Raw genomic sequence first — 26,513 nt, forward strand, 5'->3', positions numbered from 1 at the left:
TTCTATAAGCGGGAGGGGGTGCTGTGCCCAGATGTGGGTGTTTGTGCTAGGGGTGTCGGGGTCCTCCTTCTGCCTACTCCGGCGTACATCTGCCTGGCAGTCTGCCGCCTAGCAAGCCAGGGGATTGCGCCCGGGAGGATGGAGTGTGTAGGAGGCTTGGATACAAGCGTGTAGGCGGAGGGGCTGGGGCAGGAGCGGGAGCGCGGCGGAGACAGCCGCGAGAGGGCGTGGTCCTCCCTCCACTTCTCCCCGCCCACCCTGCCAGAGGCTGCTCCTGATTGGCTTCCCGGCCGCGGGGCTCAGGTTACATTCGCGAGCGGAGCCGAGCGCGGGAGACCGGACCCGAGAGCTGAGCTGCAGGTTCGGCGCGGGTCGGCTGGCTGCCGACTGCCCCAGAGCCCCCACCCGGCACCACACAGACCCCACCCCCGCCCTGCGCCAGCCTTGGTCCCCGCCGAGGACCCCCGACACCAGCATGGACTGCTGCACCGTAAGTTAGAGGGCCCGGGGGAGGGGCACTTGGCGGGGTCTGCTGCGAGAGACGCCTGAGAAAGCCCTGAAGGGCGAGTGAGGAATGGAAGTGGATGCAGAAGACCTAGGAGCAAAAAGAAAAGGGGTCCTTGCCGAGACGTGGGTGGTGGATGGTGGAAGGCGCCCGCCCGACTTGGAAGCCGTAGGAAAAATGCTCCTCAACTCGCGGGGGCGTCTGAGCGCCCATCCGCCAGGCAGCCTGGGCTGGACTGGGAGCTCGGCAGGGCTCTGCAACAGGGGAACTGCAGGTTAGGTGACAGGAGGAACTTCCTCTCCAGTGGGACGCTGGAAACCATCGCCTGGAGACACTGCGGCGACTCCTTTCTCCTGTCATTTGGCCCCCAATCCGTTCCCCATCCTCTGCCGCCGCCGTCGGTGGGCGGACAGGCTGATTCTCACGACCCTCCAACGATCGCCTAAGCTCCCTGTGCAGCGCGGGCTGGTCCATATTGGTTAGCTCGGTAGTGATGCTGGCTGCAAAGAGCCTAGTCAGGGTGGTTCTAGGGAGGGGTTGTCCCGGCCCCCAAGGCCTTCTCGCTCGGAAGGGGCTGGGTGAAGTGACCGCGAGAGAGCCCTGCTGGCGAGGGAAGGAAGTGTCTGCAATTTGTCAGCGCCCACGCGGAAACCGGGGTACTGCGAGTGCCCAGCGCCCGAGAGGGTTGCTGTTAAGGTGACTAGGTATGAAAGCGCCTGGCACAGGCCCTGGCTCCTGCCTCACTGGAAGAGTACAGTGGTCATACGTATATGAAATGTATTTGTTTGCGTATTTGTTTTTTGCCTCTGCACTCGGAGAAAGACTATTCCAAAGTCCTTGTATTTTCAGTCATCCAGTCAACCAGCTAATGATACACGAGGTTACTGACTTTGCCACCTTATGGCACAGTAAAGGAAAAAAAGTGAGCTTTGGAAGGAAAGGATAGCCCAGTACTATAATAGGTGAGACTTTCCCATGTCTGGGTACAAAGAGGCAGAGAAAACTTAGGGGCAAGTGGTGGTTGCTGCGATTTTAACTCCTATTAGTTTCAATAATAGTCGCCAGTTTGTGAATGCCTGCCCTGTAGTCAGCACTTTATATTTAATCATCGCAACAACCCTGTGAGGTAGGTATTATTTCACAGACATGCCGACTGAGGTTTAGAAAGTTAGATTTTTCCAAGGAAGCATGACTCCTAAGCGTGGAGGCAGGATTCAAACGTAGCCCTGTGTTCTTCGAAGAGCTGTGCTTTAACCTCGCCTCTAAATATTTACTGAGTATAAAAGTAATCTGCTCATAATAGAAAATGTAAAAACTAGAGAAAAGTATGAAAAAGAAACATGTCAGTCACTTACAGTCCCACCCCCTGAAGAACACCCCGATAACATATCTCCTTCCAGCCTTTTCCCTCTGCTTGTTATTCTACAGGAAGCAATTTTTTGGTTGTGAAGGGAGAAAGGGGCTCCTCATGGAGGTTCCTGGGCTCCACTGAGGAAGAGCCCCTCCTCCCAGCAGTGTTGTCTAAAGTAGAGAAGATAAATGGATGGTGGGTTCTGGGAAATGAGCTGGGGGGAGGGGAGAGGTGAGGATGAGAGGGGAGTGTTGCTGGGAAAGGGGAAGTGGGAGACATGGTCATTGGAAAGAGGTGAGTAAACAAAGAATCCAGGAGGCCAGGGAAGGAATGGAATTGGTCTCCTCTGTGTCTGCAGTAGTAATTAGAGTAGGATGTGGGGGTCCCTTCCTGGAACTATTGCTCTTGAGTGCCCAGGGAACCATACTGAAGGATTAGTAGACATGGTTCGAGTCAGTGTCCCTTAAACAAGGAAAGGCTACCCACCCAAAAGGTAAAGAAGAAGCAGATACACAATTATCTCCATGGCAGAGGGCCTGGGGCACCTCCTCCAGTGCACCCTGTGCAAAGGAGCCTTCCCAAGTCATGCCCTGTCCTAGAGATCTGCAGGGCTTAGGGCTGAGCAAGAGAGAGCACCAATATCAGACTGTGTGCAGGAGGACAGGAAGAAGAAAGGGTGATGGATGGAGGGTTGGGGAAGGGCAGGGCTGGGGGGGGGCATTTTCTTCCCCTTTCTGTGGAGGGCGGGACTCAGTGATGGGAGGGAGCTGCGATGTGTAGGAAGAACAGCATACCTCTTGGGGGCTAGAGGCAGGTCCCTCTTCCTCTTGGATTCTGGAGCTCTCCTCACTGACTGCATCACCTGGTGTTTGGGAAGAATCTAGTCCTGTCTTATTCTCATTTCTCCTTGATACAGAGGCTCAAATAGAAATGAGGAAGAAGAAAACAGATCTGCCTATTTTTTTTTAAGAGACAGAGGAATGGTTTTTTTATTCCTGTTGATTCAACTATTGCAGTTGCTGATTTACATAGCCATATATATATGACTTTCCCTGCATTCACTGCACATGAAAAAGCACATGAAAGAAACATTTTTTTTTTTTTGATCCTACTCATTTCTTTTGCTTAGTCTAGTTGGCTTGGCCCTGCTGAATTCATAGAAATAATTACCTGCCCTGAGGCAATGGCTAACAGCAGAGGCTACTGAATCCATCCCTTCACTATTTGTCAACTGAGTTACCTTAGGTAAGTTACAAAATGTCTCAGAGGCTGTTTCCTGACTTCTCAAAATGGGGATTAAATGAGGTAATATGTGCAAAGCACTTAGTACAGGGCCTGACATATAACAAGCAGCAAGCAGGGGAAATCCTTAAAGCTATTTGGATTTGGGAGACTTTATTCATTAATTGTGGCTGAAGAAAATGAGACTCTCAGAAATGAAGCGATGTGCCCAGTTGGGACTAGAAGCCTTGGCTCCTGCTTTGCTGACCAGGGCCCCTTCCACCTCCTCCTCCCTCCCAGAAGTCCCTAGTTTCTATGGAACTCTCAGGCACACACCAACAACCGTAGCTTCGGAAGGCACTAGCCAGACACCATGACCAGTGAACCTCTTCCCAGGTCCTTTTAATCCCCTTCCACTTCCACCTGTGGACTGGCAACCTGGCAGCTGTGTCCTGACAATTCAGCTGAAGGAGAGGGAGCTGGTTCTGGGGAGGAACATGGCGTGTCGGGGGTGGCTTTGCCTGCTATTCCAGGTTTCCATTCTGGATCCAGCTGGGGCGGGTGGTGACAGCAGGTCGGGTCTAGCGTGGTTGGAGGCAGATATCCCTTCTTCCACTCAACCTTCCCACTCCTCCACAGCTGCGAGGCCAAGGAGGAGAGGTAGGTCAGGAATTCTTTTTTATGGTTGTCACCCTCTTTTGAGAAGAAGCCTTACTGTTCCCTGAGGATATCCCAAGAAAGACTTGAGCTCTAAGAATAAAACATTCCAAAGGAGTCTTTTCTGAGCACTCTAGACCTGTGTTGGGCCCCTCCACAACCATACCTGCCTTTTTGTAACTTTTGTTTTCTTTGGCTCTTCTACCAAAATGTAACTCCTTTTACCTGTGTTTAAATCGACTGTGGGCATCTTGAGCACAAATGGAAGAATGTGAAGCCCAGGAAATGAGGCTAACCTTGGGAAACATGGTGAGGGGAGCCATTTTTAAGCCGGGGCTTGGGCATCTGGAGTTTAAGGCTTGTGCCCCTGGGGCAGAATCTGGCTAGGACAGTGATCACTGAAGCCTTGCTCATATCCTGTCCACTTCTATGAACTGGATGGATGATGGCAGGGAGAGCGAATGTGCAGAACTGAATTACCATTATTATGTGAAACCTTGGTCATCTCATGTCCTAGAAGAAAAAGATAGTCAAAGCAGTGGAAGACTTCATGAAAAAAAAGAAAAAAAGAAGGAGGCAAATTCCTAGAAGCCAGAGAGCCAGATCAAAGGAGAAATGTCCTTCTAACTTCATAGTAACCATCCCCATCCTGACCCACGCTAATACTGCAAGTAATGTTAAGCAACAAAGGGGCTCAGAGGCTGAATTCCTCTCCATTCCATAGCCTTTTTTCTGCAATCTATACCATCAATCCCCCAACCCCTTCTACTTTCAACCAGGGCAGGCTATCAGAGAAACAGAAACCTAGTTTGAAGCATAGAGGTGGGCCTAATTATTAGTAGGTTGAACCATATGAAATTGTTATTATATGACCACTTTTGGCCTGCAAAAACAACTATTTCACATTAACTTAATGTTATTTTTAAGACAATCATAAGAGCTACCATTTATTGAGCAGCTAGGTTGTGCAAGAGACTTTATGCATATCATGCTGTTTATTCTTCCCCACAACCCATAGAGGTAGATAATATTATCCTGATATTTTAGAGGAAGGTGCTGAGATAGGAAAAGATGAGATAACTTGCCGAAGGCCACACACCTATAGCAAATGGTAGACCTTGGTTGGTTGACTGGGCTGCATTTGCTTGTCCTAAAAAGTAGGGGTAAAAATATATTCTGGACTCTGAAATACAAAGGTTTGAATCTTGGGTCCACTGGTAACTGTCTTTATGACCCAGGTAGGTTTTTAAACAGTCTAATCATTAGTTTTATTAGGGGTAATCATAAAAGGGTACGTAATAGCTTTATTTTGAGGGACTAAATAAAATAATGCCTGTAAAACACTGTTATTGCACCTGGAACAAGATAAGTGCTTAAGTGGTAGTTATCACCATAATTCCTTTCTTCGTCATAAGCACACCCTGGGGAGGGCTTCTTGCTCCTGCTGGTCTTTTCCTTTCCTTTCCTTTCCTTTTCTTTTTTTTTTTTTTCCTTGGAGTGAAGACTTTTCTCTATCACTTCATCCAAATCATCGCCTATCTCCTGTGTCTGAGTTCATCCTTGGGCAGTGGAAAATGAAGAGTCAATGGGAAAACAATCTCTGGGCCTCTAGTCTTAGGTCGGGGGAGGCTGACTCACTGACTAGTATCCCCAACTTCTCCCCAATTCCAGCTGTGAGATTCCTGCATTTCTACTGGGGAGAGGGCTGGCGGACTGAGGCTTCTCCACCCTCTCCATGGAAAACCCTGGACTCAGACTGGGTCCTTCTGAGCTGGAGTTACCCTCTGAGAGCAGGGGGACAGGCGGCCACTCCAGGAGTGCCTGCCGCTGTTTTCCTTGCTGCTCCAAACCAGCCTCCAATCAGCTCTGCAGACCCCTAACTCGGTGCTGGTGATGGGCCTGGCTCTTCCACACCCAGTCCTGCCTGCACTTCTCTTTCCTGAATTGAGACCTGACTGTCCACCTGGCCCTGAACCTTCTTCGCCTGTCGCTGCCCATGCCCCAGTGCGTGTCCCTGCCATAGCCCTGCTCCAGGCTCGACACCCCGCACCTCTCACCCCCGTATCGCTATAGTCCCAGTCCCTCAGGGCTCTTCCTACCCCACTCCCGCGGATCAAGACACAGTGACCCCACAAGAACCCTCCTGCTCCGCCCCCAGGAGAACGCCTGCTCCAAGCCGGACGACGACATTCTAGACATCCCGCTGGACGACCCCGGCGCCAACGCGGCCGCCGCCAAAATCCAGGCGAGTTTTCGGGGCCACATGGCTCGGAAGAAGATAAAGAGCGGAGAGCGCGGCCGGAAGGGCCCGGGCCCTGGGGGGCCTGGCGGAGCTGGGGTGGCCCGGGGAGGCGCGGGCGGCGGCCCCAGCGGAGACTAGGCCAGGTGAGGCGGGCGGCGCGCCGGCAGGCTGACAGCTGCCCTTCCCAGCCCTCCCCAGAAGGAGCAGGGGGAGAATAAGGGCGGGCTGGGGGTGCAGGGGGCGTGGTGGGAGCCAAGGGTTGGGGGATAGAAATCCGAGATGGGAGGTGGGTGGGTGGTTAGAGGCTGAGGGTTGGGCGGATTCCAGGAGCTCACCTGTTTCTCCCTCTGTATCCTCCTTTCTGCCCCGCCCTGGACCGAAGAAGAACTGAGCATTTTCAAAGGTAATGAACACGGCCCCTAGGCGGCGGGGTGGGACGCCTGAGTAGGAGAAAAGGATGGAATCCCTAGCCCTTTCCTCTGCCCGTCCTCACCCCTCCCAGCCGGGAAAAATGCACCCTGCCCCTGAAGGTTTTCTGATACATCCAGACCCCCGAGGCTGCGACGGGGACATACATATGCAAAGCCACCCCATTTGGCTGCACAAGCCCGGCGGGGGGGCAGAAATACATCGCGGCTCGCACACGTACCTGCCGCGGGGCGCATTTCAGCGCTTTGACTCGGGGTGGGGGGTTCTGGGTGACTGAGGCCCCCTGGCACTCCCCGCCCAAAGAATCCTGGTACTGAAAGGGGGAAAGGAGGGGGAAGAAGAAGTGGCGGGAGAGGGCAGGTTCTCAGACCTTTTCTGTCCTCAGTTCCCGAGGAGAGATGGATGCCGCGTTCCCTTCGCAGCGACGAGACTTCCCTGCCGTGTTTGTGACCCCCTCCTGCCCAGCAACCTGCCAGCTACGGGAGCCCCCTGCGTCCCAGAGACTCCCTCACCCAGGCAGGCTCCGTCGCGGAGTCGCTGAGTCCGTGCCCTTTTAGTTAGTTCTGCAGTCTAGTATGGTCCCCATTTGCCCTTCCACTCCACCCCACCCTAAACCATGCGTTCCCAAATCTTCCTTCTTTTGCTTCTCGCCCACCTCTCCCCACACCCAGCATGCAGCTCTGCCTCCGCAGCCTCAGTGCGCTTTCCTGCGCGCACTGTGGAGGGCGCCCTAAGCGTCACCCAAGTACACTCACTTAAAGAAAAAACAAGTTCTTTCGTTCTGTGCGCAGCTAAAAGGGGCGCCCTACATCTCCGTGCCACTCCCGCCCCAGCCTAGCCTCAGGACTTTGGATCTGGGGTGAGATGAAGGGAAAGTGTTTTTATGGTTTCGGACGCCCCTTGCTCTGACCGGAAGAGAAGTCCCTATCCCACACCTGCCTGTCACGTTCCCTCCCCTTTCCCCAGCGCACTGTTGAGGGCAGCCTCTCCAGCTCTCTTGTTTATGCAAACGCCGAGCGCCTGGGAGGCTCGGTAGGAGGAGTCTTCCACGGCCCCGCCCCGCCCCCGTCGGCCCCGCCCTTCCCTCCCCCCCCCCGCCGGGCTCCTGGGGCTGTGGCCGAAAGGTTTTTAATCTCCGTGTGTGCATGTGACTGTGCTGGGTTGGAATGTGAACAATAAAGAGGAATGTCCAAGTGTTCAGAGGGTGCCGGGGGAGGGAGTTTGGGTGCACAAGGCCTCCGCTTGGAACTTGAACAAGACTCCTTGGGCCAAACCAAAAATCGGGAGCTGGTGGGTTGAAGTGGAGAGGCACCTAGGTTGAAACCTACCCCTTTGACCCAACCAAACTTCCTGCCTACCTTTTCTCGGACTTCAAGCCCATTCCTTCTCTTACTGTTAATACTCTTGCCGCCTGGAGGAATTCGCCATACCAGCAGAAAGAAGGAGACAGTATGGTACCCATAGACTTTAATTATTGATATTCCCCCTCACCGCCCTCCCAGGGATTGGGAGAAGTCACACAGTCATAGGGAGCTTGGACTTGGTGGTTGTCACGGTGCTGGCAGACGAGGGTCTTTCCAGGAACCCCTTGCTAGAATCAGCCCTCATAGAAGTGTGCTCAGAGATCCCAGGAGCCATGGCATCCTCCCTGATGGGTATAGGCAAGTTCTTAGTGAACAGTAGAAGCCTCCTGCAGAGGACGGCCATCCTCTAACCTGGGGACTTTTAAATTTCACTGTGCTTGAGAATAATCTGCGGAACTTTGGTCAAAATGAAGTTTCTGGGCCTCATCACTCCCTAACACACAACTCTAGGAAGGCTAGGAGTGGCCTGAATCTGAATGTATAACTAGTTCCCGGTGATTTCTGTCCGGGTAATCTGAGGACTCCACCTGGAGAAATACTGCTCTGATCTCTATCCTAGACCCTGACTGGCAACTAAAGTGGATGACAGAGGCAGCTTCTCCTCCCCTTTCCTGATTTCCTCCACAGAAGAACTGAACTCAGCTGACTGCTCAGGACAAATCCAGCTCCCGGCATCTACAAGCCACTAATACTCCCAGGTGGTTCAGAACAGAAAAGTAGACTTTGTTAAATATGAGGAGGGGCAGGGCAGTCCTGCAAACTGAGCTTCCCTGCCACAGCTTTTACCAGCCACTCCACCCTGTACTGCTTGCCTGCACCCTCAAATACACAGGTTATACTGCTGCCACCAGCAAATCCCAGGGCTGAACAATACCTCCTACCCCTAAACACACTGAATGATGTTGGAGTTTGAGGACTGCAGGCACCTGCTTTTAACCCAAGCCCCTTCCTCCCTCCTTGCACCATCCCCCAGCCCTCCTGCTCACCGAAGGTCACTACCCCCATATGTCTCCTTGGGCTTCTTCCCCCTCTCTTTGTGGAACCTGATCAGACAGAACGCAGCAACTGACAGCAACAGCACGACCAGGAGCACCCCAATCAGAGCTCCGGCCACTCGGCCTTCGGAGGGTTCTAAGGAGATACAGGACCTTCGGGAGTTGCAGGCTTTCCTCGGCCCACCAGCCGACAGCTTCCCCAACACAAGGCTGCTGGCCTGGCCTCCACCCAGCATCCCTACCGGTCACAGAGAGGGTCAGCTCACAGGATGCACTGCCCATCTGGTTGGTGGCCACACAGCGGTAGGTGCCCGAGGAGGTCAGGGAGAGGTTGGTGAGAATGAGCTGGCCAGACACCTCATCTAGAGGATGAAGAGGAAGTGTTCTGCGGCCCATTCAACTCAGTGAGCACCTCTATGAGGACAGCACATTTCATGTCATCCTTACAACAATCCTGTCAGGGAGGAACTAATTTTTTTTTTTATTGGTGGGGAAACCAGTTCAGAAAAAGGAAGTAGTGTATCTGAGGAGACCCAGAGAGGAATTCCAAAGCTGCTACAACTTACCTGTTCTTTCCACCCTACATAGCTGCCTTTTTGGGAGGAGGAGGACTGTACACTCATGAAGGATTCAGAAACTGGCCATGGAGTCAGGGTGGGGTGCTTACTAGCTGATGTCAGGTTCCTGGTTTGGGGTAAAAGGCTTGATTGCTAGAAACTGCATCCTGTAGGGTGGCTCTAAGTGGACACAAATGCTTTTTTAAATTGTTTACCTTTGCCTGAGAAGGCAAAGCACATACCAGGAGGTGATCTGGGGGTGGCTCATTCATTTCTGGATTGATAAAGGAGTTTGCTGGGGCTGGAGAGAACAACTGAATCCAGGAAGAGGAAGCTGAGAAACTAAGGCTCCTCCAAAGATACTGGTTAAAAGATTCAAGACAGTCTGTGCTACTCTGCCTCAGTTTCCTCTCTAGGAAGTTTGGAAGTGATCCATGACCCTTAGGAAACCTAAAAGAAATCTCCCCAAGGCAGATGGGTGGGCATCAAGAGAATGCTCCCTGCCCTCTACTTTCTTCCAGGATATCAGTAACATATTCAGCTTGAGAAATACTCCCAGGATCACCCAGCCACACACTGTGCAGGAAGACAGGCAGGAGGGAATAATACAGGAAGCCAAGGAAGAGGCAGATTTGCCCAGGTCTGCAGTCCCCTCTTCCTGATGCCCTGGGCCCTTACCTTGAACCATGCTGCCAGGAGAAGGTGTAGGAAAAGATCCAAGACGCACCCAGTTGTACACTGGCTTAGGGGCCCCCTCGGAAGAGCTGCATCTCAGTGCAGTAGAGCCTCCCACAGAGGTTTGTCCACTCTGACTGCATAAGGGATTACTGGGGGGAACTGCAAAAAACAGAAAGTTCCTCAGCAATCTTCCAACCCCACTCCCAACTTCATTAGGTGCTACATTCTCTACTTCAATACCCCTATCAAACAGTGGTCCTCTTGTGTCCACACACCACTGCATCCCCAGGAACTGAGAGATTTCCACTATTGGAAATTCTGATTGTTAGAGAAAACTCTTCCTCATGTTGAGCCAAAATGTGTGTTAACATAATATCCACCCATTGGTTTCAGTTCCTGCCCTTTGGGCCCACAAAGAGAAATTAAAATCTCTCCTCCACATGACAGCCCTTCAGATAGTTGAATCCAGCAGTCATACACCCATCCTAGGCCTTCTCTTTTCCATCTAAACACTGCCAGCCTCTTTGATAGTTTTTGTGGTTGCTCATCTCTGAACAGGCTCTAGTTTGGGTTGAGACAGAAGCTCTGAGCACAAAGTTGCTGCTCAGTAATATTGGCCCTTGTTCCTTTGATGGCCACTCCCCTTCTCTGCCACTGACCTTGGGAGGGACAGAATCCAACTCCCAATGAGAGGCTCCCCCATGATGGAGCTTCTGGGAGCAGACTCAGATCCCCACATATGGGAAGGGCTTTCTCTCCCACCCTCTGTTATTAGGCTCTGATGGAGGAGATGCTCTCAGTGGAGGGTGGAGTTGGAGTATGACCATCTGGATTAGAAGACTTGAAGAGAGAGTATTTTCGCTTGGGGCCCCCAGTGCAGTTGTGTGCTGGGGTCAAAAGTCAGAAACTGGAGATTTAGCAGGACCAGTGCAAACCCCCCCAAGTATGTGAAAGAGTATGTGGCTCGTGGATCCCCAGCCTGCCTTACCCAGCACAGTAAGGTTGATTAGCCCCAACCCATTGGTGTAGAAATCTGGTGGGTTGTTGACTTGGCAGAAGTAGGTTCCTGTATCTGATGGGTGGACGTCAGTCAGTTTCAGTGTGGCCACCCCCACTGTGGGGGGGTTCTGAAGCAGGCTGACCCGCTTTGACTTAGAACCAGTTGGATATAGTTGGCCATTGGTGAAGTACAGGATCTGGGGAGAGGCAGAAGACACACATATGTGCCTTTTTCTGCCGAGCATCAACTCTACAGTCCTTCCTCATCAAAGTGGGTATAAGAGGCCCCTGACTTACATCAGCCAGGGAGCTGACACCCTGTAGCTGGAACCTCAAAGGTCTCTCTGTTCCCAAACACCACCCCCTTTTAGGTGCTAAATGAACCTGATCCATTGGTCTCTCTCTTTCTCTCTCTATCTCTCTCCCCCCCCATCTCTCTAAGAGAGAGACAGAAGAGGCAGCATATTATCTTGGTATCAGTCACAACACCTTAGTGTCAATGGATACACTAAGGCAGGGGAGTTGGAAAAAGGATCTATGGGAGAGGAAAGGAAGATATAGGGTCAGGCAGACTGCAGCTCTGAAAAGATCTTGGGAGAGCCCACTTACCTTTTCATCGAAGCATACTGATCCCCAAACGCCCCCTCCCTACCCCATGCCCTCTTCCTGGGCTCCTGTCCCTCCAGGCCAACCCAGCTTCATGCAGTTGCTCATAGCTCACTGGATGGGACTCAGAGATGGGCTTCCCAGGCTGCACAAAGCTCCACTCCAGGGCGAAGCTGTCTCCCACCGACGTGCTGTAGGTGCAGGTCAGCTCGGCTGTCTTCCCCAGGGGCGTGCTCAGCGGCTCCGTTGGTACCTTCACCTCCACGGCCAGCCCTGGGGCCGGGGACCAGAGGGAGGTAGGAACCCAAATTCCAGTGATCTGGAGGGTCGGGCCCACCCCCGGGCATCTACATTGGAAGCTGGGGGCTCCCTCCGCAGAGCACAACGCTCTCCCCTCAATCCAACCCCTCCCTTCCCAAAACCTGAGGTTTCCGGGAGGGGCCAGGTCTTTGTGGGTAAAGGAGCCGGAACCGGGCCAGGTAAGACGGTGTGTGTGTTTAGCAGAGAAAGGAAAACACTAACCCTGCGGTGGGGTGGTTCAGGCCTGTGCGGGCGGAGAGGCCGAACAAGCCCGCCGGCCTGGGGGCCTCTCTCCTCCCCACTCCGGGCCTTCGACACCCCCTCCCCGGCCTCACCCCAGGCGCCTTAGGGCCCCTGAGGCCCACGGCAGCCTCATCTGGCCTGGCGGGGACAGAGTGGGTCCCAAGGAGCCCGGGAAGCCAGGCCTATGCCCCCCAGTTCTCGCCGTGGTCCCGCCTGGCGCCTCCTCACCACTCAGGCACAGCAAGCCTAGCAGGGCCCCGCAGAGAAAGGGCCCCGGGAGCTCGGCCATGGCCGCGTCCATCTGTCGTGTCCTGCTCCTGCCAGGTGGGCGATCAAGGTCGGTCTGGGTGTCGGGGAGGGAAGGGAGCACCCAAGGGTAGCCGCCCGGGCTGGGCAGGAGCGAGACTGGTATCTCAGAGCAAACAGGGGAGAGGCCGGCACCGCAGGTTAAAAAAAAAAAAAAAAAAAAAAAAAAAAAAAAGTGGGCCTCCCTCCTCTCCTCCAGCCCCAATTCTGCAGTCTCTCTATCCCTGCTCCCTCCTTCCTTCCTCTTCTCCCCAAAGTCTGAAGCTGTCAGGCCTTGGGAAAAGGGCTGGGCCTTCTGCAGAGAGGGGCTCAGCACTGGAGCTCCGGGAGGAAAGCTGACTTTGGAAGGTGTCCTGCTACCCCAGAGCTGGCAAGTGGGGTCCCCACCTCGGAGCCTCACTATCAGTGTGAGTCCCAGGCCGCAGACCCTTTCTGTCCACACCGCTTTTCATTTCACCACTTACTGAGGTAGGAGTCTGGGTGGAAATGAGCACCTCTCCATTTCCACAGCCACTCCATTTTAGGGGCAGAGAAACTGAGACCTAAAAGAGACCCTACCCTTGGTAGGAAAAAACATGGCAGAATTTGGACACAGACCTGCACCCCATACTATGCCCAGCGCTCCCTCAGTAACAACAGAGATCTCTTCCAGATGGACAAGAAGTGTTTTTGTTAAGAATTCCGTGGTGTGGGAGAGGAGCCCTCCTGAGCTTCCTCTCCCCTGTCCCTGAAGAGGATGCAGATGAGGTACACGCACCCGTAGCCGGGAGCACTCAAGCTCCAGCAGAAAGCTACCAGCTCCATCCCTCTGCTGTTCAGAGTAGCTCAGAGTCTCCTCTTCTCCACGTGACAAACAAGGACCCTTCTAAACACTAGAAGAGCTGCTCTGAGCCTGTGGGGAGAAGCCCTCCTGGGTACACAGCTTGGGAAGGGGTCCACTTTGCGTGCTCCTGAAGCTTAATTTCTAGAATTCTTAGTTTGAAAAGGCAACTTGTTTCTTATCCCATACATACATTATGTGTCTTTATTGAAATTTGCAAATGAAAACAACACATATTTCATGTTAGTTTAAAAAATACATTCCCTATCCTCTGCCCCAGTAAAACCTAACCAAGCCAGCCTGACAGGTTATATCAATACAGGGAGCTGGAGTGGGAGCAAAGGGTGGTGTTAGATAGGGGTGGGGTACAGATCAACGGGGCCTGGGAGACTCAGTAACTGGAAGTCTCTGCCACTCACTCTTGGTGAGGAGTTAATTTCAGCAGCTGGCTTCACAGGGAGGAGTCGGGGTGGGTGGAGGCTCCTCCCAATTCCAGATCCACTTCCTCTTCTTCTATCTCCTGGACACTTAGGTGTTACTGAGACAGTTTTCCCACAGTAAAGAGAGGTGGGGGCAGAGTACTAAGGGTCTGGAGTGTGATTACTCTCCCATGACTCAGGCCTCTGTGCTAGAGGTGACCCCTATAGGAAAGAGAGACCCCAAATCCTTTAGCCAATGAGTGGTGGGGTCATCACACCAGAGAGCCAGCTTGACTCTGGGCGGGCACCATCACAAGCACAGCACCTATGCGGCTCAAGCCAGAGGAAGAAACTCCACCAGGGATGGGAGATATTGGTTGAGGGTTGGCCCCGTCTGTTGTGGGCAGTCTTGGTGAGGGCAGGGCCTGGCTGGAGAGACTGGGCGTGGGGGTCAATGCACCAGGCCTGGGAGGGCCGTGGGGTGGCCGGAGGGCTCGTGCGGAGGTGACAGAGGAAAGGGTCCCATTCTTGGAGATTGTGTCTGAGCTCTTGGGCCAGGGCAGGGTCCGGGGAGCAATGGCATCCTCCCTAGTCATCAAAGAAATAACAAGAGGTCAGAAGTGGGAGGGGGAAGGAGGAGAGCGTTTCTACATGCTTGGTCTTATATGCCACCTCTCCCTGTACACTTCAATACTCCTTTCCCTCTCCCTTAAAATCTGCCCATAGGAATGATGTTTCAGCCACTGACCCCATTCCAATAGATGAGAGGGGCCTGAATTCCCAGACTCTGTGAGGAGAGCAGGGAGAGCCCCCACTGCAGCAGAGACCAGGGACACTTACTTGATATCATTGGCTGGCTCCTCCAGGGCCTTGCCCCGGCGGTGGTACAAAAGGACCAGCCCAGCCAGCAACCCCAGTCCAACCAGGGTACCCACAACAGCTCCAGCAACCACCGCAGCTCCAGGCCCTGGAAAAGGCATCGTGTTAGAGGGGGACACCCAGCTGAGGGGTTCCCACCCCCTCCAATCCCACTGCCCCTACCCCTTCTGCCACCATACACATTCCCTCTTTTTCCCTGTCAAGGAGAGGGGTGGCTGTTGAGCAGGAAATGACTGGTCACTGACCAACCATTTGTACAAACATTTGATCAGGGCAAGCTCCATGCCCTGTTACAATGAGAGGCCTCAGGAGACAGGCCTCCTCCCCACTTGCAACCCCTCCCCCACCATTGACCACTCTTCTTAACCACACTTACCCCTCACTGACCTGTGCTCACTTCCAGGGTCACATTACACTGGGCAGTGCCCACCTCATTGTGGGCCTTGCAGACATAGACTCCAGCCATGGAAGAGGAAAGGTTCGTGAGACTTAAAGACCCACGGATGACATCTGTGGACACAATTTAGCCATCAGTCCAGAGACCCTCTTTCCCATTAAAAAAAAAAAATATATATATATATATATATTTTTTTTTCCCTCCTCTGGAATGTCCCCTTTGACCCTCTGGGAGTCATGGCTTGTCTATTCCCTGACTGGGGGAGAGGTGTGACAGCTGGGCTCGGCTCCTAGCTGCAGAGTGGCTAGCGCAATAACCTCCATTCCCACTCCTCAGTCAGAGCCCCCAGTGGATATCCGACAGGAGGCCGCAGAGAAAGTGATGCAAAGAGCAACCAAAACACCATTTTACTTTTATTTCGGCAAGACAGCGTGATGAGAGAGAGAGAACACTGGGGTAGGAACAGGTAAACATGGGTTCCAGAACAGGCCGTGTGACTGACTTTAAGCAAGGTAGTTGATATCTGAGGGTCTCCATCTCTTCATCTGTAAAATGGGGACAATATGACCTACCTAATGGTGTTGAAAGGACAATATGAACTAATCATTATAACAGTGAATGTTTATTGGCTGCTTACCCTGTGCCAAAGACTACTCTAGATTCTTTATGTGTATACACTTACCACAATTTCCCAACAAACTTGTGAGGTAATAAAGATTATTTTTAAAAAAGAAAAAGCTACTGTTATAAAAATGGTCATGTGAAAAGTAGAAACAGAGGCAAAATGAAAATCCATATTTCCACAACCTAGATCCAACAGTTGCTAACTTTTTGCCATATTTATTTGATTTCTTTCTTTTACTTAGACACTTTAAAGTAAACACTTCAGCATAAATCTCCAAAAAAAAGTACGCTGTCCCATATAACCACAATAGCATTGCCATGCCTAGGAAATTAATAAAATAACTATCTAAAATCATCGAATACTTCATATTAAAAATCTTTCAGTTATCCCTAAAATACTTTTTTATAACTGGTGTGTTCAAGTCACACTAATGAGTTCAAGCTGATGCGTGTAAAATCCGCATTTTACAAATTTGGGAATGAAGGCACTGAGTCACACTGCTAGTCACTAGAAGAGCTGGAATTTGAACACAGAGACTCCAGCTATAGAGCCCCTTTCTTGACAGTATACACAGTGAACGCACCTAACACAATACCTGCCCTGGCAGGGCATTTTTCTCTGCCCCCATCCTCCCCACACCCTCCTCCTCCTCCCCCGTGCTTGTCAGCATTGGCTCCCCTTTTCACCCCAGTCCCTGTGGTACCTCCCATCTTTCCCCTTCCCCAGCCACAGTCTCCAGAAGCCACTGTTTCCAGAAGTGTCCTCACCTAACACTGGTGCAAAGAAAGTCTGGAAGGATGGAAGCTGCCGATCCCACTGGTATTGGACAGCGGGCTTACTCCTTGGAGACTGGCAACTCAGGGTCACGTTGGCCCCCACACGGGGCACACCCTGGAGACGGCAGGATGGAGGAGCTGGAGGGACTGGGCAGGGGGAGACAGATTAAAACCACAACCAGGAGACCCACAGATCCTCTCCCTCTGCCCTGCACCCTTCTGTCACTTCATTTGTCCCTCCTCCAACTCTCACCCTTTAGGAGAGAGACTCACCAGACCTCCCAGTGTGGGTGGGGAGGGGTCCGGAAGTCTGTGCTTCTCACTCACCCAGCACATTGAGTTCTAAGGTTTTGATGCTATGGCCACTAGCTTGGCCGTTTTTGTCTTGCACATTCACGGAACAGCTGTAGGGGCCAGAGTCTTTCTCCTGGAGACCCTCCAGTCGCAGGGACAGGTTCCGGGAGGGCATGGAGTAGACCAAGGATACTCCAGGTTTGCTTGTTGTGACCCCATTGATGTAGGACAACACCTGGTGTGGGGCATAATACATCCCTACCATTACTACATGTGTATACTGTGCCTACAGGCTCAGCCCATCTCCCTCCCCCAACTGGCATTCTCCACATGCCCCTCACATGCACCCATTCTTCTAACCTGAACCAGCTCCCCATTCACCTTTTGTCCCTAGCCCCTCTCACTGCCCCAGGTCCTCTTCACCAGAACAGTTCTTGGTTCCCGTACATTGTCTCATCTCCCAATTGCGGTGTTTAGAAAGGTGACATAATAGTGGGAGGAGGGACAATGTAAATAGGAGGTATGTATGCATGCAACTCAGACTGCTGGGGTGGATCCAGGTTTGTAAGACCTGAAACTTACACAATGGGGGGAGACATCTTCGAGAAAAAAAATATGAAAAATATATTTTAAAAGTATCAAATGAGGCTGGGCACATTGGCTCATGCCTGTGAGCACTTTGGGAGGCCAAGGCAGGTGGATTGCTTGAGTCCAAGAGTTCAAGACCAACCTGGGCAATATGGTGAAACAGTCTCTATAAAAAATAAAAAAATTAGCCTAGCATGGTGATGTGTGCTTGTAGTCCCAGTCCCTCAGGGGGCTGAGGTGGAAGGATTATTTGAGCAGGAGCGGTAGAGGCTATAGTGAGCCAAGACTGCACCATTGCACTCCAACCTGGGCAACAGAATGAGACCCCTGTCTCAAAAAAATCCAAATGACTTCCTTGAACACAGTTTTCAGGGGTTCTGAACATTGTTTCGTTCTCTTCTGGGTAAACCTTTATTTGGATGTAAACCTGGTGTCAAGACAGATGGGCGGGAGACTGTGAGAGGAGATGGTCTCTTGGTTCTTGAGGTGGTATAAAGGGGGGCAAGGTGACAGATGAGAATCATTTGGAAAGAGAAGTGGCCTGTGACTCGACAGTATTCAAAGCAGAGAATGTGAAAGCAGAAATATGCTCTTTTTTTTTTTTTTCAGACAGAATCTCACTCTGTCGCCCAGGCTGAAGTGCAGTGGCTGGATTTTGGTTCACTGCACCCTCTGCCTGTGGATTCAAGTGATTCTCCTGCCTCAGCCTCCCAAGTAGCTGGGATTACAGGCAGGTGCCACCATGTCCGAAAAATTTTTGTATTTTTAGCAGAGACGGGGGTTTCACCATGTTGGCCAGGCTGCTCTGGAACTCTTGGCCTCAAGTGATGTGCTCACCTCGGCCTCCCAAAGTGCTGGGATTACAGGTGTGAGCCACCGCGCCAGGCCAGAAATATGCTTTTACAAGTCGTGTGTGTTACCTCCCCTAAGCGTTTCCCAGTCCTCCACTTCCATTTTTTCCCTCCTCCTCTCCACCCCCATAACCAAGTAAAATGCCTCTCCACTTTTACAGTATTTTGTGTGCTGGATTTTTAGGGAAAGTCGGCAAAAGATAATTGCTTGGGAAGTCTCCCATATCAGAACAAAAACTGAACCGGTGAAGACTTCTGCTCTTCCCTGAAACTCCTTCCCCGGCCCCCATTCCCTCTCTACCCCTCCCACCCCTACCAGCTCTTTGCTTACAACCCCCGCTGGGCGCAACTTGCCGCTGGCTGAGAGGCGTTCCTCCCTCACCTGATCCTCCTTTTCTTTATCTTTGAAGAACCACATCACAAAGGGCACCTCCCCTGGCTGGGCTGAAGACACCTCCGCGTGCAAGGTGTACCACGCTGGAAGCACCACTTCCCCTCCCTCCACCGCCTGCAACTGGTTGGCGGGCAAGTGCAGCTGCAGCTCTGCCCGCGAGGGGGGCGCTGGAGACAAGAGCGAGGCGTGAGTGCCCAGGACCCGCTCCCGGCTCCGCACGCGCACCCTGCCCGACGCGGCTCTACGAGAGAGTGAGGAAAGTCGCTCTAACAGGAAAGAGGAACCTTGTGGGGTCCGGCCCCTGGAGGCCTCAAGGGGTGCCCAGGGACCACTGGTTCAGTGTCCTGCTTCCCATTTCATCACGACTTCACCGCCAGCCTCTGCGGTTGTAGCGGGGATGGGGACACATTTCTATGCATTTATTCGTATCCAGAGGCGTAGATTTCTGAGCATCAAAGAAAGGGGGCAGATTTCCAGCGAGGAGGGGCAGATATCAGGAGAAAGGGCAGATCGACTGTTTCTGTTGTACCTTCCACGTAGCCCACTTGCTTCCCTAGTTTTCCTGAGCGAGAGCCAAGGGAGAGTAGCGATGCTGCTCAGGGCCGCCAGGGTCCCTCACTCCTGAGTTCCCGACGGGCGGAGGGGTTTGGGAGGCCGCCTGGTTACCTGTTAACCCTGCGGCTCCTTCTGAACTTGCCAGGAGCTGGAGAGAGCAGAACGGCCCAGCGCCCAAGCCTGACCCGGTGAATGCGATGCTCCTCGCCCTCCCGCGCAATCCCAGAGGCGGGCTTCCCTTGGAAAACGGAGAGCTGAAACCCGGAAATCTCCTCGGAGCCCTTCTGGGGTCGGGCGATCTGGGCAGAGAACTCTCGGGTGGCAAGGAATTAAGGGCAGCGCGAACGACGGTCTCCGGACAAGTATAAAGCCTCCCCTGAGTGTGTCCGGCACTCGGGGTGGACCGGGGTGTTGGTCTCGAGGAGGGGGCTATTGTTTGCACCATGGCGTCCTGAAATACTCATCCTTTGCCCTTTGGGGAGGCAACAGAGCAGTCAACTGGTAAGCCCTTTGGGGAATAACCCTGGGCTTGCACACGGCCAGGCCTGAGGATGCTGGCTGCTCTAGTCCCGGGCCCTACTCCCTCCAGGCCTCGGCCCTCTGCCTCGGAGCAGAAGACGCCACCTCTGCGTGGCGAGCAGGCGGCCAAGGCCGCGGGAAGAGGCCGCGGGAAGAGGCCGCAGCCAGGCCCCGCTCTCCACCCTCACCCTCGGAGAGCCAGGCTGAAGGCCTCTAAGGCCTGGGAGCCGATCCGGCCAGGATGCAAGCCACCCCCACCGCTTCCCGGCTGCGCCGTACAGAACCCCCACCTCTGTTACTTGGCCTTCGCAGCATCCCCCTTCTCATTTCCTGGAGGATCTCTGTGGTCTGGGCAGGAAATTTGTACCCAGTGATAAGGCAGAAGACAATGAAGGGGGGGCCACTAGACCGGAGGCTCTACGGGAGGAAACAGTCCCCGCCTCAAGGAGCTGGACGCCCCCTGGGGACCCAGCCCGCTGCCATTCCGCCGAGGCCGGGCACGCCTGGAGCCTGCAGGTGCCGCCGGCTCTTCCCCAGCCTTCCTACAACGCGCACCGAGCGGCCGGAAGCGGTTTCCGCCAGGAAACTGCCTGAGGCCCAAAAGGGGCGCGCGCTTCCTTCACCTTGTGGACCACCAGCGACCTCCCCAGGTCCCACATTTATAATTCCACTTGCCAGAAGGTAGAGGAGAGTGAAGAGAGATAGTAAACGGACACACTGGGGTCTGGGCACGTGCTTCTTGCCCTTCGCCCTGTCAGAAACTAGGAACAGAAGAGGGCCTGAGGCTTTTCTGCTCTCTGTCCTGGGTGTCTGCTGGCTCGGAAGTCACCCAACTGGTCCCCTTTCTTCGGTCCCAGGGTCCACGGAGCCACTGGGAGAGAAAAGGAGGCTGGTTGGGTCTGAGAGGACACTGGGACAGCCCAAGAAGGGGACCCTTTCGGCCCACAGCCCTCTCCGAGGCCAGCGTGAGGGAGCCGGCAGGGGCCTAAGGAGAGCGAAATGGGCCCGCTCCCCAGGGCAACTATTTTTAGTCTCCGTCTTTCTCTGAGAAACTCCCCCCGCGGGCTTCTCACGCCCCAGGGGCAGCGGCGCTGAGCCGCGGAGGAGCGTGCTGAGGCGGAGAGCCTCCTCGGGAGCCCAGAGGAGCGGAGCCGGGCGCCTGCCCGTTGCCCCGCGGTCACCAGTGCCATTTAACCCTCGAGTGGCTGGCGGGAACTGGGCAACCCCCAGGGGAGCCGATAGGAACTTTTCAGTCCAGGTCTTCAGTATGACGAACGGAGGCCCAAAGCTGGGGTAGGACAGAGGGTTGCAGATGAGCAGCAGGTGAAGCCTGGGACACTCAGGCAGCCAACTTGAACTGTCCTCCCTCGCTTCAGAGATTCCTCCAGCCCCCACCCCCCACAAGGAAGGGGGATAGAGTTGGGGTGGAATGCAGAAGGAACAGAGCTGAAGTTGAAGTTGGGAAGGCCGGGATGAGATGTTTGAGGGATCCTGGAGCAGGCCCACCAAGCCCGGAGGGACAGAAGACTACTGCGGGCTTTGGTGTGGCCTGGGGGGCTGTACTTGAGACCCACTTTATCCAAGGACTGTAATATTGCATGCCCCAACAACTGTGGAGCACAGAACAGGCTAAAGGGGACACTGGTGATCCTCATCTCAGTCCTCATCATTGTGGCTGAATTTCACTCTACAGCTTTCCAGGCCTTACTTGTCCTGACATCCTGCAACCTGAGAAATGAGTTAAAGTCAATATAGCTGAACCCACCCTTCACTCCCATTCGAGATCCTTGAAGGGGGATGGCAAGAAAGCTGAGGGATAGCAAGTGAAACAGCTTCAAAGGGCCTAGTCCCGCCGGGTCCTTCTCTCCCAGATGGAGTTCTGAGCCACCCCAGCTTCAGCTGAAGCCAGCGCCCCTGGAGGCCTCCAACGCTTCCCAAACCCTTGCTCCAAGGAGGTTCCCTTCCTGACCTTTGGCCACCCTCCTCTCAATTTCCCCTCATCCCTTTGGCTCTGGGAACCAATAGGGGTGGTGGGCCTGGAGGAGGGGGGGGGTCACAATTCTGTTTCTCTGTGCGTTTGAACCCCTCCCCCATTTCCTGTGTCCCAAATGACCTCACGGTCGTCCTTTTGGGGCACCTCCCTTGATTCCCAGGGCAGGAAGCAGGAGGGAGCAAGAGAGAGGATCTGCGCTGGGGAATTGACACAAAGTGCGTGTGTCAAGCCTGGGGACCAGAGGTATTTCCCCGGGGGATCTTCCTCATCAGCTTGTATGTGGGGTCGGGGATGAGAGGGGGCTAGAGTTAAGTCCTTAAGCTCTTTAGCCAGTGTCTCATCTAGCGGCTCAGCTCATCCGGCTCTGCTGGGTGGGGGGTGGGGAGTGGACAGGGTGAGCAACGGTTCCGATAATTCACCCCAGAGGTATCCAGGTCTTGCGAGAGATGCCGTTACCTCCCCCAGCCATCCGCCCCCACACCCAAACTGGGAGCTGTACCCGCCAAAGTGAGAAGTCAGCGCCAGCCAGCGATGCCCTGGAGTGGGATTAGGAGGTCAGGGGAGGAGGGCGAGTCGTGGGACCCAGTTCCGCAGCAGTGGCCAAAGTTCTCCCTCAGGGTCGAACTCACCCCATCCCGCATCCCAAGTCCCCTCCAGGTCCGGGTTTCACTCACCGAGGGAACTCAGCCCCAGGAACAGAAACCGCAGCAAGTTGGTCACCAGCGGCCCCGGGAGGGAAATCATGGTCTTCCCTGGCCCGGACCGAGTCAGAGGCGCCAGCTGCGGGACGCACGGACCCGCAGGTGCCGAGGCTGCGCAGCGGCCGGAGCGTGCGCGGGAGCCGGGTCGCCGACACCCAGGGCGGCTCCAGCCCAAGTCTGCGCGCCTGTGTGCCGGTGGCGGGGTGGGGACCGACGGCGACAGCGGGGCGGGGCATTCGAGGGGGCGGAGAGGTCGCTGTCCTCCCGGGCGGGGCGCGCGGGGTCCGCCGCCCGGGGGCGCCCCCAGCGCGCGGACGGCGGGATCCTGCAGCCTCTTCCAGGTCTGAACGCAGGGAGGGGTGAGGTAAGCTGTGATGCCCCACGAGCCAGCCAGGGAGTGGAGGGGGAAGAGGAGGCTCCAGAACTATCCTGAGCCATAACCTCCCCTTCCGCCGGGGTGGGATAGGAAGGGTGACCAGGAAGGGTGGGAAATTTGGGGACTATCCGAAGTCGGAACCACCCGTAACCCCTGACATGTAAACGCTCCTGGGCTCTGGCTCCAACAACCCGCTCCAAGCTTGGGGGTGCCGCATCCCCGGCCCAATCAGGGCGGCCTTCCTGAAGGAGGAAGAGGGGAGCAGCATTTTCCAGTTGCAGGCAGAGGCCGGAGCGCCAGCCGCGCGGACTCCTTTGTACCGCGGGAATCTGTGGCTTTCCTGGAGGCGGGGGCTGAGCGGCCACCGGAGCGCTGCAGCGAGGGCGACGGCGGAGGCCGCGCGGGAGCCCAGGGCGCGCGGGGAATCTTCACCTGCGGGCAGGAAAAAGCGCTCCGCGAGTTCCGCAGACCCCAACCCAGGCTGGAGGATTACCCCGGCCTGTGCCTCATATTCCGAGCAGGGAAGGTTGGCACAAAGTAGTCCCAGGAGCTGAGCGGGAAACTGAGGCAATGTGCATGCTGCTCCCAGCTTAGCCCCTGAAATGAGCGGCGTACAGGCCTGATGTTGACTGGGGAGGAGGGGCGGCTGCGAGAAGGAAGACAGGACAGTCCCTCCGTTTCTTCTTTATACCCCGAATCTTCAGTGCCTCCCATTCCCGCAGTGAAAGGCTCAGGCGCGCGCTGATCCTTTAATTCTCGAGACTAGATCTTGTTCGTTGTGAATTGAATTTAACGCCCCCCTCCCCGCGCCATTCGGTCAAAAGGCACCTCTGCGCCCTCTGGCGGCCGCTGCTCCCTTAGAGAAAGGCACGCACCTGTTCTTGCTTTTCTGTCCAACAGCCAAAAAAAAAAAAAAAAAGAAAAGAAAAAGAAAAAGATGCTTCAAACATCCCAGCACAGCTCAACCACCCAGCAAAGGTCAGTGAGGGCAGAAAGCATAACAACGATTTCCTGGCGCTGCCCGCGGCTGTCTGGGAAGAAAAGCAGCCAGGCCTGCGGGATTCCATTTACTGTACATAGTTCTGTTGTTTTAACAGAGTGTAGTCCCTGGGCCCACACCTCACACAAGGTCTTTTTCTATACAGTGCCCCATTCGCCCTCTCAGCTGCTTCTTCCTAGTGTGATCTGCCTGGCTCCTCTTCAAATACCTGCCATGCAGTGACTTTGAGAAATGCCTATGCAAACACAAAATTGCTCATGCAAACCCTGGAATCTAGTACTTGGCAGCTCAGTGGAGGCAAAGACAACAGGAAGAGATACCTGCCAGTCTCACACTCTTGTGTAGGGAGCTACAAACTTGGACTTGGCCAAGCAGATTGTATGGTGGGGTTGGGGGCTGTTGTTTGGTTTTCCTATTCCATCACACTCAAATTTTTCTTGGCTTTAGTCTGCATTGCAAACCATCTCTTGTAAACACCCCTCCTTTGTTTCCAGACAAGTCACCCCAAATAAGTAACTCCTTCCAAGAGAGGAAGTACAAAGTCTTTTGGTTCTAACCTAGAAACACCAAGTATCTAATCACACAGGCTGTGCTTATCCTGATCAAGTGCTACATAAGGTGTAGCCTCAACATTCATTCCCTGTAGCTAACTTTTCCTTCAGAATCCAATCCCAAATTACATCTGACAGGGGAAGTAAAGCTGCAACCAATGATTTGTAGTCAGTGAATGTCTCCATGCGACACAGGGGCAGTCTTTTCAAGATTCTTTGACCCTAGAGAATTGTCCTTACTATCTCCTGTCTCCTATTTCAGCAATTTCTTTCCTCTGACCCTGACGCAGTCAAGTAGTAGAAGTTAGCAGAGTAGCTCCATTACTTTGTGAAAGTTTTGGCCAAGATTCATTTTAGGGTGGACTGCTCTCCACCCTGGTGTAAATGACACAGATGATCTATGTGTGACCTGGGAACTGCTTACATAAACATGTGTGCAAGAGCTAAGTTCACAGTTTCATCTGTCAGAGACTTGCAGGTCATTAGTGTTTCTTCCAATCACATCTCATCTTAGATTTCAAAAGTAATTCCTAATATTTACCTTTACATTTGAATATACTTTCTCTGTCCCCCTTGAATCAGTTATAAAGCTTCATTAAGGTCTAAATAGTACAATTTTTTATTTTTGGCAATGCTCATAGTTATCTGACATCCTGCTATCTTCTTTTCTAGACTGTTCTGGCCAAAGAGACTGGAGATCCAGTATCAGCAAGGTACTTTCTTGGTAAACCTCCATTTCCCAATGCTCATCTTTGTCCTCTACCCCCCACCCATCCCAAAGCAAATGGTGAAAACATCTATTGGATCCAGCCTTTGCTATCTTCTCCATGCCGCTCGTAGTGGGTCCAGCAATGTCCCATTCTCGGTAATGTTCAGTAGGTCTAAAACATCCTTGCGAAATGTTCCCCAAGTGTTCTGCCCCAGCTAAGCAACTAACAACAATGGGAAGACGCAGAAAAAAAAATGCATAGAGCATAATGTTAGTTTTGGGGCTGGTCAGTGGCAACATTTTAGAGATGCCATGAAGTATTCCTGGTAATAATGCTTGTTCCTACAGCATTTAGCACTGAATACTATGAGATTATGGCTAAAAGATGGTCAAGACTGCCTCAGCCTTTAGGATCAGAATTCTAAGTTCCAAAGAAGAGCAAACTCAGGAGGATTTCCTCAGGCCTCTGCCTATAGATGCTGCCTGGGGAGAACAGGTGCCACACTCAAAACATTCTCAAGATATTTATATTCTCCCTGAACTAGTACCCAACTCCATAACCCCAGACTCAAATATTTAACAGAAATAAAAGCCATCTCATTGATTATAAGCTCTCTAGTTATTACAAAGATAAGCATCAATCAACCAACAGGCATCAGAATGAGAAAATCACTGATCTGAGAACATTCCGGCTGCAGGAAAAGAACACTTTTTGTTAATATGCAACTGTATCTTCAGTAGTATAGAAAAACGAGAAGAATGAGAGTTCTTACCTGGATTTGCAGCCCACTTTAAGCAGAGTACCTGAGAGATGCTGGGAAATCATAAAGATAAATAACCAATCCAACAAGTTCCTGCCATGAGACCAAAGTGATCCTTGACTACTCTGTTAGTAAGCGATTCTCAGCCAAGAGTACTAACCTGTAAGTGGAGTGGTGATTGGCCCATTAGAAATATCTGAAAGATCTAAATGTGACAGTTACCTTCCTAATGGACTTATACCTGTCAATTCCCTCTCCTAAAAAAATACTTTTGGGCTGGCCCCACTGGCTCATACCTGTAATCCCAGCACTTTGGGAAGCCAAGGTGGGAGGATTGCTTGAGGACAAAAGTTTGAGACTAGCTCGGTGGAAACATAGCACAATCCCTGTCTCTACCAAAAAAAGAAAAAAAAAAGTGAAAACATTGCTGGTGTGGTGGCACTCGAGAATGTAGTCTCAGCTGCTCAGGAAGCTTTGAGGCAGGAGGATTAGCTGAGCCCCGGAGTTTGAGGCTGCAGTGAGCTATGATTGCACTCCTGCACTCCACCCTAGGTGACAGCAAGACCTTGGGTGACAGAGCAAGACCCTATCTAAAAAAAAAAAAAAGATGTTTCTACTGGATCTTCCTTCCTTTTGAGAGACAGCAAGATTATATCAATTTTCCAGTTGTGCTCCTTGAGAGCTGCCCCTGAGTACGGAGTGTAAAAGATGAATTCATGTACTTAGGGTCAAAAGGATTATCCCAGTCATTTTTAAAAGAATTACAAAATGAGATGTCCAGTGACCTTTGGTACTCTGACAATAATGACATTGGTCAGTGAGGTATAGAGAATGAAAGGATGTGAAGATACC

The 26,513-nt window shown here is 53.0% G+C and overlaps 3 protein-coding genes and 1 long non-coding RNA gene across 5 annotated transcripts; 2 read left to right on the plus strand and 2 right to left on the minus strand.

Moving 5' to 3' along the window:
- Positions 1-276: 276 nt before the first annotated feature.
- NRGN (neurogranin) lies at positions 277-7,406 on the plus strand. Of its 2 annotated transcripts, none has more exons than XM_050755653.1 (4): positions 277-490; positions 5,893-6,119; positions 6,359-6,379; positions 6,791-7,406. In XM_050755653.1, exons 1-2 carry the CDS (start codon positions 476-478, stop codon positions 6,112-6,114), a joined length of 237 nt encoding a protein of 78 aa, XP_050611610.1. In that variant the 5' UTR covers positions 277-475; the 3' UTR covers positions 6,115-6,119; positions 6,359-6,379; positions 6,791-7,406. The 2 variants fall into 2 exon arrangements, with proteins under 2 accessions (XP_050611610.1, XP_050611609.1); XM_050755652.1 differs by having other exon boundaries at positions 315-490; positions 6,362-6,379.
- Positions 7,407-7,857: 451 nt separating this feature from the next.
- Positions 7,858-12,578, minus strand: VSIG2 (V-set and immunoglobulin domain containing 2). Its single transcript, XM_050755656.1, has 7 exons — positions 12,376-12,578; positions 11,720-11,877; positions 10,988-11,195; positions 10,000-10,158; positions 9,007-9,126; positions 8,756-8,900; positions 7,858-8,053 (listed from the first exon to the last, which is right to left on the minus strand). The coding sequence occupies exons 1-7, from the start codon at positions 12,446-12,448 to the stop codon at positions 7,921-7,923; spliced, it is 996 nt and encodes a 331-aa protein (XP_050611613.1). The 5' UTR covers positions 12,449-12,578; the 3' UTR covers positions 7,858-7,920.
- Positions 12,579-13,447: 869 nt separating this feature from the next.
- On the minus strand, positions 13,448-22,474 carry ESAM (endothelial cell adhesion molecule). The gene is made up of 7 exons (XM_050755615.1): positions 22,238-22,474; positions 18,485-18,663; positions 16,697-16,898; positions 16,361-16,516; positions 14,959-15,081; positions 14,533-14,659; positions 13,448-14,280 (listed from the first exon to the last, which is right to left on the minus strand). Exons 1-7 carry the CDS (start codon positions 22,305-22,307, stop codon positions 13,965-13,967), a joined length of 1,173 nt encoding a protein of 390 aa, XP_050611572.1. The 5' UTR covers positions 22,308-22,474; the 3' UTR covers positions 13,448-13,964.
- Positions 22,475-23,004: 530 nt separating this feature from the next.
- On the plus strand, positions 23,005-26,367 carry LOC126934835 (uncharacterized). The gene is made up of 3 exons (XR_007719119.1): positions 23,005-23,618; positions 24,864-24,904; positions 25,249-26,367. It is a non-coding gene; the product is annotated as an uncharacterized LOC126934835 (long non-coding RNA).
- Positions 26,368-26,513: the final 146 nt, after the last annotated feature.

The sequence above is a fragment of the Macaca thibetana genome, chromosome 14, assembly GCF_024542745.1.
Source record: "Macaca thibetana thibetana isolate TM-01 chromosome 14, ASM2454274v1, whole genome shotgun sequence".
Classification (NCBI taxonomy): Eukaryota; Metazoa; Chordata; class Mammalia; order Primates; family Cercopithecidae; genus Macaca; species Macaca thibetana.

What these genes read in the sequence shown, in the direction of transcription:
- ESAM (XM_050755615.1), bottom strand. Translation starts at nt 22,307, where the DNA reads ATGATTTCCCTCCCGGGGCCGCTGGTGACCAACTTGCTGCGGTTTCTG. An exon ending in GACCCTGGAAGTGAGCACAG is followed by an intron (nt 14,660 to 14,958) that starts GTCAGTGAGGGG and finishes TGCCTTTTCCAG; the next exon opens with GGCCTGGAGCTGCGGTGGTT. An exon ending in GAGCCAGCCAATGATATCAA is followed by an intron (nt 14,281 to 14,532) that starts GTAAGTGTCCCT and finishes TTTGATGACTAG; the next exon opens with GGAGGATGCCATTGCTCCCC.
- VSIG2 (XM_050755656.1), bottom strand. Translation starts at nt 12,448, where the DNA reads ATGGACGCGGCCATGGCCGAGCTCCCGGGGCCCTTTCTCTGCGGGGCC. An exon ending in CCATCTCTGAGTCCCATCCA is followed by an intron (nt 11,196 to 11,719) that starts GTGAGCTATGAG and finishes GCCTCTCCCCAG; the next exon opens with ATCCTGTACTTCACCAATGG. An exon ending in AATCAACCTTACTGTGCTGG is followed by an intron (nt 10,159 to 10,987) that starts GTAAGGCAGGCT and finishes TGTTTTTTGCAG; the next exon opens with TTCCCCCCAGTAATCCCTTA.